The 18,790-nt window shown below is 33.9% G+C and overlaps 1 protein-coding gene across 5 annotated transcripts in view; it reads right to left on the minus strand.

The window, feature by feature from the left end:
* The window catches only part of Cntln (centlein), a 199,069-nt gene that overhangs the window by 28,023 nt on the left and 152,256 nt on the right, over positions 1-18,790 (minus strand). For all 5 annotated transcript variants that reach the window (XM_042692951.1, XM_042692950.1, XM_042692948.1 and 2 more), the window contains one exon: positions 2,053-2,241. In XM_042692951.1, coding sequence (XP_042548885.1) covers positions 2,053-2,241 — 189 coding nt within the window. The remainder of the gene's footprint in view (positions 1-2,052; positions 2,242-18,790) is intronic.

Genomic DNA, 18,790 nt, shown 5'->3' on the forward strand with positions numbered 1-18,790 from the left:
GAATTTATGAATATTAAGAGATGAAATAATTAATCATACAAGGTCACCTTTAAGTGTCTAACTGGTATAGTCATGCAAATTTAAAATTGCAAGATTTTTAATTTTCCATGAAATCTAATATTAATTTCTTTAAGAACTACCTCAACATGATTTTTGTTTCTTTTGGTGCTAATTCTAGGAGTTGAACTCAAGGGTCTGAGCACCATCTCTGGGATTCTGTGCTCAAGCTTAGTACTCTTAAGTTACTATTCTACTTTCAACTTTTTGTTGTTTAATTGGAGATTAGAGTCTCAAAGACTTTCCTGCTTGGGCTGGCTTTGAACTATAATCCTCAGATCTCAGCCTCCTGAGTTGCTAGGATTACAGGCATGAACCACTAGCACCCAACTCAATATGACTACTTTTGAATATTACAAATTTTGATTGTATATGTTCAACATAATATAAAATTTCACAATGCTTTATATGTCCTATTCTAGCATTATCAAAGATTCTACAATCTTAGTGAATTTTTCAAGTAACAGAATATTTTTCTTAATCATTCATGTTTATTGAACTCCAGGAAATGGAAAAAAACATTAATCTTAAATTCCCTCTGGATTGTTCCTTTTGTTAGAATTATAATTATTCATCATTGTGCTAGGCTAACTATGAGATGTCATCTCAAAAACCAAAGCTGATTACCAGTGGTACTAGCCTATAATCTTAGTTACACAGGAAGCTGACACCTAGAGAATCCTGGTTAGAAGCCGGTCCAGGTAGAAAAGTCTGCGGAGACTCCATCTTAATCAGCAAAATGTTGGATTGAAGGCATAGCTCAAGTAGTAAGTAAAGGGTAAGTAAAGGGGGTACATGAGGACTGTAGTTGAGCCTTAGTACAGGCACTAACAAACAAGAAACAAACAAGCATCTCATGGTAGGGATGTTGCTTAGTGCTAGAATGTTTGCCTAGTATGCATAAATCCCTATTTTTCATTGTATTATTCCAGCATTTGGGAGGGTGGAGCAAAAAGATTATTGGTTCAAGAGGCTAGGGCGAGCTTCACAGTAAGTTCTAAGTAACCTGAGCTACAAAGTGAGACCTTGTCTCAAAATAAAGAAAGAAGAGAATAAAACAATAAGTATCTCAGTTAATGACATTTTTTAAACTATTAATAATAAAGCCAAATGTTTTCAAGAATGACATAATCACCTATTTTAAATTTTACCCATTTGTAATCATAATTTTTGTAATATTAGCTGTCTATATCTATATGACAATTCAATATTCTAAAACCCTTTAACTCTCATAATTATTACATTATGTCATTTAGATCACACTCTGCATTTACAATCACATTTTCCTTTCTAATGACTCTCATTATGACTGTAGTCCTATTGATAGCTTCCACAAAGCAACCTTCAACTGAAGAAAATTATTAAATGTGAAAAAAATGAGATTGTTTTAAGCAGCAGCATGAAAACAAACTTGCTCATCTGAAATGCATGGATCCTGTTTCTTACGAGACTTTGTCTATTTCAGCTGTCTATTTCATTAGATATAATTCTTTATAAACAATAACAAAAATGAAAACACTACTTTTATTCTCACTCACAGGTTCAACTTGCTAAAATCAAACCTATCCATCTTTGATATCTGCTGCTTTTCCCTTTCCCACTTCCCTTCTCCTTTTCTGACTACAATACAAAAACAAACTAAACAAGTAGTGTGTAGAAAATTATTCTATTTGTGTTGATTCAGTATGTTTGGAAGTGCTCTGTTCATGTGGATAAAAACATAAGGATAGGGAGAAGACAACAGCCAGATCCCATTTGCTCCTATGTTAGGATTTCATTGTGTTGGATAATTTCTTCCAACCAGAGAACATCACTGTGAGTAACAGGAATGTATTAAGCTAAAACTGAATTATGAAGTCAAATGTAGTATTTATATTTTTGGATTATGTATATTATATTATACCTTTGTTAGAATAAACTAGAGTTCATATAAAATGTCTTTAAAGACACAGCAACTTAACATATCTTTTCATGCTTGATACACTTTATCATCACCTTTAATTTACATTGCAATTGCTTCAGTTCCAAATCCATGCTTTTTGAAGAAGCCAGTGATGTAACATGTATCTGTGGAGCGGCTACTCGGGAAACTTCTCCCAAACTTGTGACTTCAGACGAGGATTCCAATTTCTTCAATAAATCTTCTTTTTCTTTTCGAAGCCCACACAAATCCACATTTAGTTTCTTGAAAAAAAAGAAATAAAAATATTATGTGTAATGACATTAAATGTAAATTAAATGTAATCACTATTAATTTAACAACTGTCAGCATATAATTCTAAAGGCAGGGATATGCTAAACAAAATTCAGTATAGAAATAGTATCATGAAAAGACTTGGAAAAAAATCATATTAAGTGAAGTAAGCCAGATCCAGAGAAATACAGGTCCTAAGGTTTCCCTCATTTGCAATAATTAGTATATGTCTAGGATCATTTTATCAGATGAACAGAAAGGCTCAAAAGCTATGTATATATGACTATATAAGGTGATACTAAGCAAAATGAACCCCAAAATATGGACACAAGAGGTTTTACTTTGTTGTTGTTTTTAATGTATTATGTGATTTTTTTTTGTTTCCTTTGTACATTCTTCCCCCTATGGTATAGCCCCTGTTGTCATGGTATGTGATTTTGGTACCCTGCACCTTGTATATACACTGATCTAATTTGGGGAAGGGAAGCAGAATAACAAAACGCTGAAACAAAGACACAGAATGACCCATTGCAACAATGATACAAGACACTATGTTGGAAATGAACTTTACAACATGAGGGAGGTGGAGGAGGGAAGGGATAGTGGGAGAACAACAAAGAAGGGGGTAACAATGCTTGAGAAGAAATGTACTCATTTCCTTACTCATGTAACTGTAACCCCTTGGTACAGCATCTTTCCAGTAAAATAAAATTTTAAAAAAGAAATAGCATAAAAATCCTTTACAACTAAAGAATCTCTCGTTTCTTTTTCTTGGAGTTCATTTCATAGTATATGATCATATATGTACATGGCTATTTGAGCCTTTGCTAATTTTGTTTTCTTTTCATTTTGCTTGGATAGGATATGGGAGGGCATATTAAAGGTAAAACAGGGATGAACAAATACAACACCGATACTCACTAGACATTATGTGGAAAACGAACTAGATATCTTATGGGTGGGAACAAGAGGGAAGGCCTGGGAGAGAGTGATGGAAGGAGATACATGGTTCAAAAAGAATTGTACAGTGGCGCTGTAGCTCAAGTGGTAGAGCGCTAGCTTTGAGCTGAAGAGCTGAAGGACAGTGCTCAGGACCAGAGTTCAAGTCCCATGACCGACAAAAAAAAAAAAAAAAGAATTGTACTCATTACTTACTACCTGATTCATGTAACAATAGCAATAAAAAAGTGAAGTAAAAACTTTACAAAAATTCTAACCTCTACTAGGTTTTGCTTAAGTTCATAAAGTTTGTTAAGTTAAAACAAAAAGAACCAGCTGTATCCCATGTCTTTTGCTTGGCTAGTCTTTATTCATGATGCACTATTTCTTTGTCTTCACATATAGATAGTGAGCCAAAGATTCACATATTTGATAACTTTGACTTCAGGGCTGATGTACTTTACTTGGTAAAAGCCAAGCTGGAGCAGGACAGGGTAACAGATGTTACTTGTTTATTCCACTGGGTAGGACTTACTACATTACAGAGCAGCCAAAATGCTTCTCATTTAGCAACATAAATGTTAAGTCCAATTAGCAGACGAGGCTTGTTAGGGATTTAGTTCAAATAAATAGCATGGCAAACAAACTCACTCAGTTTTATGTACTTGATTGATAGTTCACAAGCTGTGATTGTAATACTGAGGTAGAAATGTATTAAACTCCTACCACTTGAATTTTTAATAACCTAAATATTTTGCTAAACAGCACACAAGGAATGCTTTTTTGAAGGATTATTAATAAACCATCTCCTGTTCATCAATTTAGTTTCAGCATAATGTCACCAAATTGTACTAGTATAACAACTCCAAGCACCTTGAGAGGATACCTAACTATACTATCATTTTATCATTCTAAAGGAGCGTGTAATATGAGAGAGCAGCATAAGGAACGATTAGACAAAATGATACTGAAAGTCCTCAGAGGGAAAAATCTTTTTGTAATGAGTTTAAATTAGAAATAGCAAAAGATGTAGCTCAAGTATACAGTAATATATAATATAGGATATTTCTTAGGAACTAAGACTATACACATAAACACAACTTATAGAAAATGATCTCAATATTATTGGGATACTGAAACAATATTATTGTCCAAAAGGTATGAAATAATTAATATTTAAAAGAAAATGCAGCTTCCTTAAATATGAAAATGTTGCTGGTGTAATTCAAGCTTAAAACATTCTCCTCCCTATTTGTTAATTCTCTAAATCCAATCAATTGTCAGGTTCCATAAATCATGCAATATATATTCATTTCTTTCTGCCATGGTCATAATAAAGTCTCAGCTCACTTAAACTATTACAAGAACCTCCTCTTCCCTCAAACTTTCCTTCAGTTTCTAACATTGTCTTAAACAAAAATCATCTATTACCCAAGAGAACAAATCTCAGATGTTTGGGAATAATAGAGCTTTCTAAGATTTAGCTTCAATTGGTTTCCCAATCTGACAGCATAAGAAGTCAAAACTGCCTGCCTTCTATAAAGTAGTGATTCTATCATGTCTCCTCTTGCTGAAATATCTCTCACTCTTAAAAGGAAATTATATTTTCTTCTTCACAAAGCCATCTTTGTTCTTTATTTCTCCTAATCTTCAGCAAAAATGTAATAAATTTTGAAGAAATGGTTATGCTTTAGTTTCCCTATGTGTTCACCATAATATCTAAAAATAATGATTTACATATAAGACTTACAAATTTCAAAATTCATTATTTGTGGCATGAATGGTACTAACTTCTCTTAATTTAAAAACTCATTTCTTACTTGAGAAATGCTATCAGTGAGAAAGAAGAATAGGTAATTTTTATCTGCTAAGACTACTTTTGTGGATGACCACAAAAAATGTTAATTTGCTATAAAATCTATCAGTAAGATTATACTTAAAATGATTAGTTATTAGTTTTCTTTTCAATCAGTAACATAGTTCCCTTTTGTCTACTATTAGCATTCCAACTCAAATAAAAGACTTAATGATCTATGTCATATTTAAAACAGAAGTAGTAAAACACAGATCGGAGGATCATAATTTCTGGACTATAGTTCTCTAGATCTATTGCTTACTAGCTGATCCTTAAGCAGGCATGTGAAGTCTGGAAGACAGTCTGGAAGACAGAATTTTAAGAATATCTGTGATTGCTCTTGGTAGATTTTAAGTTTTCAGTATTATTGATGATATTGTTATTTTGTAGTAAATGCTATCCTGCAGTCTAAGACATGTCAACACAGAATTAATTAATTCATTTTGTTTAGTATATATAGAGCTACCATTCCTATAATCACTCTCATAACAGAAACTTTAGTTTGTATTTAGGCATAATTACTTTTTCATTCCAATCAGTTAAAGAACATTAATTTTCTATTTGATGTGAAAGTATTCTGTATAATATGTATTCTGTATGGTATGTTCTCCTTTTTCCTATTTTCCAACACTGTAGTCCTTCCATAGACTTCTAGAAGTCTATTTCAATTTAAAACGACTTCAATGAAAGTAAATACTGGATTTGTTCAGATTTCTTTTTAGTCAATTATTTCTAACCAAAAGTTATATGCTAGAACACTATACAAAATTTTTAGATTTATGAAATACAAAGAAAGTACCATATGATGTTATTTACACGTGGTATCTATAAAAGTTGATCTCACAGAAGGTGAGAGTAGACTGGTGTTACCAAAGGCTGCAAGGATGGGTAGGAAGAGATCAGTAACTTGTACTTGGATAAGAGTAGGACACTCTTGTGTGCACAGTAAGGAGACTATAAATAAAAATATGTGTTGAATATGTCAAAAAGAAGACAGGATTTTGAATGTGTCCTCAATAACAAAATGGTAACTGTTTATGCAGACAAATACTACATGTATTGAAATATCACATGGCACCTCATCTATATATATGTCTTTCATGTATCAAGTCTTTAAATTTTAAATACAACATTAAGAAGTTCATGTCCTTAGAAAGGAAAGAATCATTCAAGCAAATCTAAGGAGAAAGAAACACACTTACGCTGAAGAATTTATTCTCAATAATAAGTCATGAGGTAAACACAATTCTCAGGTGACCACCAATGGCCCAGGTCCTGGTATACTATCTCCCCTTAAATGTGGTTGGATTCTAATATGGGCTAACACAATGATTACCTACCATTATATAAAAAGGGATTCTATGAATGTAATTAGGATCCCTAATCAAGTCACTTTAAGATTTCCCTGATTGGTCTAATCAGGTAAGCCCCTTCAAAGAAGGGCTGAGAGGGGGGGAAAGTCTCCTGCTGACTTTGATAAAGTAGTTAACATATTGTGAATGGACTACATGGAAATCTGAAATTTGAGAACTGTCCCTAGCTAGCAACTTGCAACAAAGAAAGGGATTTAGTTCTACAATATAGGAATTAAATTTTTCCAAGAAGCAAATGAACTTGGAAGAGAAGTTTAAACTATATGAAGGCATGAAGTCCTACTGACAAACTGATTATAGCATGTGATTCTCTGAGCAGCAGAACTGATTATCTGTCACAGAAGGAATGAAAGGGCATGTTACTTCTCAATTGCCAGGTTTCTGGTAATTTATTATACAAAGGAAATACAAGACACAGGAGTCATGATGTTTTAAAAAGCATCAGCCCCTTTCTTTAGCCTATTGTTTCTTTAGTGCTACCTTGCCCTCACACAAGTATATTGAATCCTGCAATGTGTAGTTTATATGTGTCCCTCTAGTTCACCTATTTTTTCTTATTCAAGTTTCGTATTAATTTTTTCTTTAAAAATGTTCCATTTTCTAAGCTAGAAATGCAAGTTAATTTTACCAGATCTACATTTGTGGTTTAAATTTACCAAATATAAAAACTCCTGGCAGATGTTTCCTATTTCCATTCTTAATAGTAACTCTAAAATCTCATGAACATGGTAAATATATCTCCCTGTTCCTTTTACAGGAATTCATTTACAAAACACCTTAATATGGGGTTCTAATGGTATTTCCTGGAAGATTTGGGTAGAAAGTATCTAGACTCAGAACCTGACCCAATATCTATCGCTTAATCTTTTTTTTTTTTTAAACATATAGAATATGATAGGGTACTGAACTAGTTCTATGGGAGGAATATTTATTTATTTATTTATTTAAGTCCTGGGGCTTGACCAGGGTCCAGTGCTGTTCCTTAGCTTTTTTGCTCAAGGCTGTCACTATCATTTGAGCTGTGGCTCAAATGGATTTGGGGGGCTTAATTGGAGATTTTCCTACCCTTACTGGCTTCAAACTTTAATCCTTAGATATCAGACTCCTGAGTAGAAATACAAGCATAAGGCACCAGCCCATTTTAATAATTAAAATGTTAAAGAAATGTACTCATTAACTAACATGTAACTGTAACTCCTTTGTACATCACCTTCACAATATTTTTTTAAAAAGGAAAATATTATAATCCTTGCCTTTAAACAACTTATCAATCTAAAATCTAGAATTATTTAACAATAAAGGTAGTAAGGAATATCAATCACACTGTATGACTGGGGCAAAAAAAAATCATAAAAACTGAAATAGAGGAAGGGTTTATTTTGCTCTTTGCTTCAGAGGTTTTAGTCCCTCGTACCAGGCAAAGTATACATCACATCATGGTGACCAGAAGTAAAGAGAGAATGGGATCAAAGACCAGGTATAACTTTCAAAGGTCTCCCACCCTTTATTTACTTCCCTTAGCTAGAACTCACCTGCTAAAGTTTCTATCCACTTCCAAAATAGTTCCATCAGCTGGGAACTGACCCTTTGACACATGAGCCTGAGGAGGCCATTTTATATCCAAGCTACAGTAGTATCATGAAGCAGTAAGACAGGAAGAAAGGAAATTGTTCCTGCTTCCATTCCTCTCTGGTAAACTAGAGGCAGTTTACCTCTATGTATTCCCTATCCCCTATACCTGATACGTTTTTCTAGATGGTAAGGAAAACATCAAATGCCCTTGTCTAGACCTAAAACCACCTGCTTTCCAGAGAGAAACTGAGGTATTGAATACCAATGAGTAAACTGAGGGCAGTCAGGAGAAGATAAAACATATAGCTTCTTCATTAGGATTCCCTTTGAATGGCCAAGAGTAAATTACTAGGAAAACAAAAGTGATCCATGAAAACATTCTACAGGCCAAATAAAGAAAGGTAACAACTTCAAAATTAAACCTAAAAGAATCATTTTTCTAATCATTATCAAAACAATACATTTCTTTTTTTCTGACTTTAGTATCTGCTTAAGTATTTAATATACACCTTACTCAAGGAACATATTAGCTGTAGCATGTAAAGAAAATGCTTTTGAATATTCAAATGTTTTAAAAGCAGTGCTCCAAGAGAAAGGAATAAAATGGGAGTGTAATTCCTTACTTCTAAAAAGAGGCAACTCTTACCACCTTTTTTCTGGAAAGTAAACAACCTGTATAACTCAAAGGTGCATTTAATTTGTCACACACACACACACACACACACACACACACACACACACATTACCATCAACTAAAACCATTAGGTAGTAATGAACCATTTAAAAATTCAGCAAATAGTATTAATTTAGAGGGTAGGATCTGAAAAATGGACGCAAAGAAATTCTAGAGAACTGAGCCAAATGTGAGACTGAATGTTATGACAAAATTTTCAGGAAGCCCTTGGATGAAATGATTGGAACTCTTTACAGATCACGTTGGTGCAAAGGTTAGAGGTTGCGTGCTGAAAAGGTCAAATGGTAACAAGAATAAAACATGAGGCATAATCTATAACTACAATGGGTTCTCCAATTTTTTCTTTCAAAAGCCAAAGGGCTAGAAAAAGTAGGGAAAAGCAATTACTGAATAGCAGTGGTCTGTTTTCAATTACTAATTGGAAACTTCTTATCTCAAATTCTGCTTCAGACTGACATAGAACACTATTTGTGTTGAATACATAAATTCGTTTATATTATCACAATCTGGTTATTATGGCTGATACTTTTGCATCAGTAATTCTGTAGGCAGTAATTTTACAATCTTATTGAGGTCTTTACTAATTATAAAAACAATTTTGTTACCAGAACAGAAGTAGGAGACTAGAGAGAAAATTCAGATTTAACAATATCTGTGTGAGTTTTATAGCAAGCACTCTCTCTAATTTTAATGATGTTTCTCCCTCCAATAAATAGTTAGTATTTTTTATTTGGATTATACTTTTATAGAACTAAAACTGAAAGAAATAAAAATCATTGTTTCTATATATATATATATATGACTAAAAGTATAATCAAATAATTATACAAGTTATCAAAATTGCATTAATTTCTACAAACACAGATATTTCTCATACAAGTAGTTCAGCAGTTAGATAAATAACTCAAATTAAGAAATAAGAATCTCAAATTTAAAAACTTAAGTTTTTCTTTCTTGTGATACTTAGGATCATCAAAAGAAAAAAATGAGGAACTGAAAATCAACACAAAAAGTTCTTAGGCAGATGTGATTATCTGTGTAACAAAACGTCTTTTGAAAAACACCTCAGTTACTACATCACCACTATAAACTATTTTTCTGACAAATGCAGTTATTAAAAGCCTACAGTATGTTTCACAAAATGTCAAGCAAATGAAGGTAATATAGAGGACTTTTCACCAATGCTTTGCTAGTAGTTAGACTTCAGTAGCCTTTAGAGACCATTAAGTACCTTTGGCTAATTGGGCAATGGTAGATTAATCTTCTTTTTATTCTAGCAGCACTACTTTAACACTCTTACACTCTGTCAATGTAGTGTCTGAATGACAAAATAATGTTGTGCATGAATAATAAGCAGAAAAGTTAAATTAACATTTCATGTTTCACTTGCCTTACCTATGTGTCAGAGAACTTTCTTTTTAAGTCACTGACAGTCAACTTTTTTAAACAATCTCATGTTGACATCTTATTGAAGTGAATTTTCCTAATTACTGCTAATTGCCTATCAAGAAAAAACTCTTTTCATGAAGTGCAGTTGTCTAGCATAGATGAACCTACTCCAGTGCACACATTAAAGACAAAGCATGACACTTAAGGTGTTACTTTGTTCTAAGGTCATACTAAATATGGTTTGCAATTAACAAAGCAGTTTTTTTATGGTACTAAAAATGCCAATCTGTCCTGATGTGTTCAAATTAGATTCTATCAGAGAAATGTCTGCATATGGATAGGAGCTATACTATTTTCAATAACATTTTCAAGAGGTAAAACTAACTCAATACTTTTACATTATGTAATGCCAAGTTCTAGCTAATGTCTAATTAAGTCATTATTTTATAAATATGTTTCCATGATTCCTCAAAATGAAAACCAACACTACTATTTCAAATGTCAAATAGTTAAACATTTTGCTAATATTAAAATAGTCAAAATATTGAAAAACTATTATTTTGGTATGATATGCACTTACAGTAAAATTTTAACCTATGTGATATTAGCTATATTGTACATTTCAAAATAATTTTAATAACTAAACCAATATTTTAACTAGATTAAAGTTAAAGCACATCACTTCAATTTTCTGTCCTTTAAGAGTATCACTATAATAACAACTTCTTAATGTAATATACTTTTCTGGGGGGAGAGGGTCGGTTGTGAGGCTTGAACTCTGGGGTTGGGTGCTGTCCCTCAGCTCTTCAGCTCAAGGAGAGTGCTCTACCGCTTGAGCCACGGCACCACTTCAGTTTTCTGGCGGTTAATTGGAGATAAAAGTCTCACAGACTTTCCTGTCCGGGATGGCTTTGAACCATGATCCTCAGATCTCAGCCTCCTGAGTAGGTAGGATTACAGGCATGAGCCACCAGCGCCCAGCTGGTAATATACCTCTTATGAGTAACATATTACCCAAAATGGGTTGCCTAGATTAGCCATATATATGAATACCATCTATACTATTGTTATTAAAAGTGAGTCTAAACAATCACAAATTTCTTCTAATATTTAATTTTTATACAGATTTGAAAGGAAAAGTGTCAGTGTTCCTCAATATTTTTCTTCTAAAAATTTATAATAGATTATGATATATTTCTGAAATTGATATTTTATAAGACAAAGTATTTTCAATAAAACTCTGATAAGTATTTACATGAGCATTGTTTATTAGATCACTTCAGTAGACTAATGAATTGTCACACTGATTTAAATTGGAAATTGTCAACATTTCATTTATAAGCCCAGAGACTAAAGATCATAATTTGTACTTCCAACTTTATATATTCAAATTAGTCAGAAGCTGCATATTCCTTAATTATACCCTAAATATGAAGGGAATCTGAATTCTTAAGAAATTTTAACATTTCTATGGTAAGCTAATGGTTAACTATGTCTTTCCTTATTTGTACTACATCTAAACCCCGTAAATAAATACTTCAAAGATAGTCAGGCTGTGAATTTCAAAAACCTTACAACCCATTACAAATTTAACAGCAGCAACACTAAGTATACATGTGATGTTGATCATTTATAACTATGTCATACTAAAAATCTTGAGAAACAACCTAATAGTATTTTTTTATTGTGAAAATACCATACAGAGGGGTTACAATTACATGGGCAAAGTAATGAGTACATTTCTTATCAAGCATTGTTGCTTCCTCCTTTGTTTCCCTTCCCACCCCTCCTTCTTCCCGTCCCCCCGAAGTTGTAAAGTTCGTTTTTTGACATAACGTCTTGTACATCTTTGTACATAACGTCTTGTTGCAATGGGTCCACCTGTATCCCTATTTAAACAATTTTTTCCCTTCTCCTCCACAAATTATACCAACATCAAATACAGTGAAAGCAGGGGTTATACCATGGGGGAGGGACATACAAAGCAACGAAGAAATCATCTTTTAAATATGTTAGAAACAATCAGAAGAAAGAAAAAACATTTGAATCCTTATCTTGGGGTTCATTTCACCTAACAGCTTATCTGACCATTTCTGCTTGTCTCAGACATATACTAGTAATTTTAAGTTTCCTTGAGATTCAAGAGGGGGAAAATGGATATCGAAAGAAGTAAGATTTAAAGTATTTTGGATTTTACCAAATAAAAAGCTACTATACTGTTTGAAATGCAATTTTTTTCAGTAAAAATTATCAAAGAAATGTCACTCATAGCACAGAGTAGAAGTTTCTTTTACAAGAGGAAACAATTAAAAAAACAACTTATGAAGCTGGGAGTTTCACTGTATTAGTCATAGAATTTTTCAGTGATTTCACTGGAGAGCTATTTTTTTTATCATGGAAAGAATTTACATAGAAATTTCTTCTATAATCTTTCATTTTCTACATAAAATCATCTTGCCTATATTTTTCAGTAGTAAAGTTTAATCTGAGTAATCACTTATATGCTATATAAAGTATGATTCATATTGGTCTTTAAGAACAGGATGGGCTGAGAGTTATTTTTGCTTTTATTAATTGTATGGCTTCTCCTAGAAATCAGTGGTTGTTTTGTTAATGTACTTTGTGATGTCTTGTTTCTTTTGTATTTTTTCCTACGGTTTATCCCATTGTCACTGTATTTGATTTTGGTACCCTGGGTATCATATATACATTTATCAGAATTAGGGAAGGGAAGGGGAACAACAAAATGGTGAGACAAAGGCAAAGGGGAAACCAATGCAACAGCAATACTCACAAGAAAATATGTTGGAAATGGTCTGTACAAGGGGGTCAGGGAGTGAGAAGGGGAGAGAAAAAGGGAGAAAAATGGAGGGGGAGGTAACAAGTTTGACAAGAAATGTATTCATTACCTTATGTATGTAACTGTAACCCTTCTGGTATATCACCTTGACAATAAAATTTAAAAATAAAATAATTAAAAGAGTATATTACATTCAGACACATATTTGGAATTTGTGGACACACTTCGCATTTCCAATGAAGTAGGAGAAACAAAGTAATGCTAAATGTGCTGCAGTGTGTGAAATGTGTCCTGACCATGAATCTTAACATGACTCCGATTTGTTAATGTAGGTGAAAACATTCATATAATGAAAAGACTGTAAAATATATGTAACTACTATAGAAATGAGAGGAAGACTGAAAGATGGAAAAGGAAAATACCCCTTTTTCTATGGGGTCTGAGCTATCAGGATGACGTGGTTGGTACACATGTCCAGGTCTGCACTGAGAGAGCTAATCTGGGATGATGAGGTGTGAAGCAAAAAGAAACATTAAAGACATTACAGTTTTCTGTCCTAGTTATTTCTACCCTTCCTCAGTCCATTTTCTTCAGCTTATCTTTTTGTTTTGAGCTCTTTTCCCCTACTTTATTGTTTTGGGTTGACTCCAGTCTAATATTTGCTATGAAGAATATGGCCTTTTAAGTAAAAATCTAACAACAATGCACCTTTCTATTTGTAGTTCACCCATAGCATCTAATACTGATGACCAAATCTTTCACTTTAGAAACTCCTCTCTTGTTTCTGTATTGCAGCACCTCCTATTTTTCCTTTAGCTTCTCTGTGTACTTCCTCCTGTCTTCTCACTCTTCTTTAGCCCACAGAGCAGATACTCCACCAAACTGATTTTCTTGTTGCAAATATTTGTTTCATCTCTAGCATTCTTTTTGTAAATATATCAGTGTTTCCTTCTTCATTTTTAAATGAAGTGATATAAAACACTTCAAATACAACACTAAGTGTAATAATATAATAAAGAAAAATACAATGAATTCGTATGTATCAACTACTCAGTGAAGACAATTATAAGTACACGTAAAAGTTATTATCCTGTCTCCTGACTCCACTTTATTCAATGTCTTTGATGCTTATTTTTCCATATATGTTTATATACTATATATATTTTAAAATATATATAGTAAGTTTTGCATTTTAGAATTCCTGAAATTGGTATGTATTCCATAACCAATACCACGTATTTTTTTTCTCATTCAAAATTTCTTGTTTTAAATTGTCTATTTTGTTGACTGTTGTTGAATATGAATCCAATTCTCTCAACTTATATTGAATTTATATCTAGTGATCTTGCTAAATTTACTGTTAAAGTAATAACGCATTGAGATTTAGTTTACAGAAGCATAATGTCTAGAACTGACAATTGTTTTGTTTTCCATTTTTACTACTTTTAACTGTCACTTTCTTTTTTAATATGCTGGTAAGACCCTGGAGTGTAAAGTTGAAGACATTGACAGGAACTCTAAAGGCTTTGTTTCTGATTTTTAAAGGAATACTTGTAACATCCATCAAGTATGATAGCTGTTTCAGGTTTCTGGTTGACACCTTTTGATAAAACACAGAAATTCTCTACTATTCCTCTTTTGCTAAGGCACTTTTTGTCATGAACAGGTTTAATTGTATCAAAATATTTCTACTTTAAAAACTTCTCATAAAAACATTTAACAAGAGATCTACTTTTTTAAATATGAAAATCAAGGTACTTGAAAGGGTGGGGTAGGGTTATGGTGGGAGTGGCAGAAGAATGCAGAGGAGAAGGGCAGAGAATGCAGTCAAGAATTCAATGTACACCCTACAAAATCCATTGTTTCTAACGTATTTACAAGGTGATTTCTTTGTTGCTTTGTATGTCCCTCCCCCACAGCATAACCCCTGTTTTCACTGTATTTGATGATGGTATAATTTGGGGAGGGGAAGGAAAAAACAAAGTTTGTTTTTTTTTAAAGTAAGTTTTTTATTGTGAAAATACCATACAGAGGGGTTACAATCACATGAGCAAGGTAATGAGTACATTCCTTAACAAGCATTGTTGCCTCCTCTTTTGTAAAGCAAATTATTTAAATAGGGATACAGGTGAATCCATCGCAACAATGAGATGTAAGAGACTATGTCAAAAAACAAACTTTACAATTTAGATGGAGGGGTGTAGTCCTGGAGATGGGAGGGCAGAGATGGTAGGGGAATAACAAAGAAGGAAGCAAAAATGCTTGATAAGAAATGTATTCATTACCTTGCTCATGTAATTATAACCCCTCTATATGGTATTTTCACAATAAAAAAAAAACTTATTTAAAAAAAAAAGTGTGGGAATGGGCAGGTTGGGAGGGATGGGTGAGAATGTCAGAAGGGGTGACAGATCTAGTTGCACTATATTCATAAACTGTTTTAACTGGCAACTCCTTTGTACAATTACTTTAAGACAGCAACATAATTTAAAAAAAGATCTACCTTATTAATGAGTTTAAATATTCAGTACAATATAGAAACTTCTCTCTTTTTCTGGGGGGGGGGGGGTCTGGTCATGGGGCCTGAACTCTGGCTGGGTGCTGTCCCTCAGCTCTTCAGCTCAAGGCTAGCACTCTACACTTGAGCCACAGCACCACTTCCAGTTTTTTTCTTTTTACTTATGTGGTGCTGAGGAATGGAACCCAGGGCCTCATGTATGCAAGGCAAGCGCTCTACCACTGAGCCACCTTCCCAGCCCCAGAAACTTCCCTCTTAAGACTGCTTTTGTGTTGTCAGGCACCTGTAATCCTAGCTACTCAGGATGCTGAGGTTAGAAACCAGCCCAGGCAGGAAAGTCTGTGGGACATTTATCTCCTTTAACTATCAAAAAGCTGAACATGGAGGTGTGGCTCAAGTGGCAAGCATTGAGCAAAAAACTTAAAGGAGAACACCCAGATTCTGAGTTCAAGCCCCACTAATGATTAAAAAAAGTTTGTGGCAGCCCATTAGTTTAGGTATGTTGTAGTCTCATTTTTATTCATCTTAATGTTTTCTAATTTCCTTTGTGACTTCTTTGGTACACAGGTTGTTCAAGAGGTTTTGGTTTGGTTTCCATATATTTGGGAATTCTCCAATTTAACTTTAATATTTATAATTTTCCCATTACAGTCAGGAGAGATATTTCACTTGATTTTAATCTTGAATGAAACATTTGCCTTGTGACCTAATCTATAAACTATCATGGAAATTGTTTTAGACGTAGTTGAGAAGAATATGTATTGTTGCTGGAGGTAGTATTTTGCAAATGTCTGTTAGGTCCAATTAGTTGTTTAGATCCCCTAGTTCCTTGTTAATCTTGTCTAGTTGTTCTATCCACCATTAAAAGTGGAGCTTTGTGTTGTTATATTTATGTTAGGTTTTTAAAAAGAGGTAGCCGAGTAAGAACAGCACTATGCACGTGGTAGTCAGGTAAGGAGTAGGTTTATTCATCGTTCAGGCTGGCACCAGGCCATCTTGGTCCTCCACACAGTGGGGAAAGGCCTGGGAAAGAGAGAGCTGGGAAAGAGAAAGAAAGAGAGAGAGCTGGGGAAAAGAGCTAAGAGAGAGCTAGAAAAGAGAGAAAATAACTAGAAAAGAGAAGAGCTAGAAAAGAGCAGAGAGAGGGCGACGGGGCCTGGGCTAGGCCTTATCTAGGGTATGGGCAGAGAAAGGTGTGGCCACAGCAAATTCAGATGTGACCTCAGCGGATGCAGATGTGACCTCTTCCAGGTGTCCCAGTTACCTAGGTAACTCAGGTACTGGGTGGAGACTTTGCTGCAAGGAGGGTGGAGTCTGCTCGCCATCCAGGAGTGGACCTTACATTCCAGCCTTTTAATAATCATGAAATAGGGCACAGATTCTCTCTGGCAACTTCCTGCTGACAAGGGGCATTGACAATAGGGGTAAAAGGGTGGAATTTGGTCCCCTCCCAGAGAAGGCAGCGAGCAGCAGCTGTCCCTTGGTGGCATGAGTAACACAGGTACTGGGTGGAGACTTTGCTGCTAGGAGGGTGGAGTCTGCTCCCTGCTCGCCATCCAGGAGCCGACCTTACAATATCTTCCTTCAATTCTGTCAAAATTTGCCTCATTTATTAAAGAGCTCTTAAGGTTGTGCTTAGATTTAATGTTTTATCTTCTTGGTAAATTCATCCTTCTTTCAGATGAATGTTTTTTCTTTAAAAAACAGACTTTAGTTCAACAGACTATACTGATATAGTCACCTCTTCTCTCCATGGCTTACCATTTGCATGGACTCTCATTTTCCATTTTTTAACTTCTCACTTGTGCTTCCTTAAATCTACCATAAATCTCTTGTAGGCAGCAAATAGTGGATTGTTTTAATCCATTTAGCCATCTTATGCTTTTTGTTAGCAAGGTTAATCCACTTACATTTAAACTCCCCATAGATAGTGAAAACCTATACTGCCATTCTGTCAATATATGTTCTGTAGCTCTTTGATCCCTCTTTTCTTTTGTTACTGTCTTCTTTATTTCTTCTCTTTTCTGTAGTGACATATTTTGATTCTTTTCTCATTTTGTGTATCTTCTTGTGGTTACACTGATGCTTACATAAAGTTTCTGGTAGTTATACTTTAATCAGACAGCAAATCAATTTCAATCATATACAACACTTTTCTTCTACTTTTCCCTAAACACATTTTGTTATTTTTTATATTCTGTATCTATTGTTATTAACAGAATTATATTAATGTAATTATATTAAGAGCATAGATATAATGCTCATATAATTTTTAAAAATTATCTTTCAATTTCTGTACCAGAATTAGAAATACTTATATAGGAAAATTATAGTACCTTGAATTTATGTCTTTAATTTTGCCAACAAAATATATACTTTCCTATGCCTGTTTTTCTGGCTAGCATTTTTTTGCTTCTTTAGTGTAAAGGACATGCTTTAAGATAAACATGATATCGGGCTCTCTTTCCCAGCTCTCTTTCCCAGCTCTCTCCCTTTCCCAGCTCTTTTCCAGGTCTTTCCCAGGCCTTCCCCAGCCACGTGGAGGGCCAACATGGCCTGGTGCCAGCTAGAATGATGAATAAACCTACCCATTACCTGAAAAAAAAATTAAATTATGATATTGGTAGGTATGCTCTGTTGTTGTTATCTATATAAACCTCTCTTTCTATATCAGACTCTCTCTCATCTACTGGGCTTCTCCTCCCCAGTAGTGAGAGCCAGACTCAAAGTAAAAGCAATCCAGGGGAGAAGAGTTAAGAACTGAAGAAGAATCTGGTTGATAACAGGGTCTTGTTATGCTGCCCAGGCTGGCCTCAAACTCATGATCATCCTGCTTCCTCAGTGCTGGGATGACAAATGAGCACCCTCTCCTGGCTTTTTTACTAAGTATTTAATTATGTAAATTCTATCTGATTACTACCATACTTTCATGCTGTAAGATTTAATATATACTACTCATTGGATTTCAACTTGAATTAATTTCTCATCTTCATTATTTTGTTAACTTCTTAGATTTGAGCCATGCCTCCAGCCTATCCTTTTGCTGACTATTCAAAAATAGAGTCATTCAGACTTTTCTGCCTGGCTCACTTTGAACCTCAATCCTCCAGGTCTCTCTCTCTTGAGGAACTAGGATTACAGGCATTAGCCACTAGAGTCCAGCAGAAACTGTTAATTTTCAAATCAATTTTTAACTTCATTTATGTTAGTACTATTAGTATGTTTTCAATTCTTTGAAAATTTGTGGAAAGATATTTTGTAGCTGTATTATGTAAACATTTTAAAATATTTTCAATATTCAGTGTAAGTAGGAGAGCACTTAGACTTATACAATCTTTTGTTTTAGTAAGGCTCTTTGAGAAAACTATAGAATATATGCATATGTAATTTCCTCCAATT

The sequence above is a fragment of the Dipodomys spectabilis genome, unplaced genomic scaffold, assembly GCF_019054845.1.
Source record: "Dipodomys spectabilis isolate Male_0828 unplaced genomic scaffold, ASM1905484v1 ptg000158l, whole genome shotgun sequence".
Classification (NCBI taxonomy): Eukaryota; Metazoa; Chordata; class Mammalia; order Rodentia; family Heteromyidae; genus Dipodomys; species Dipodomys spectabilis.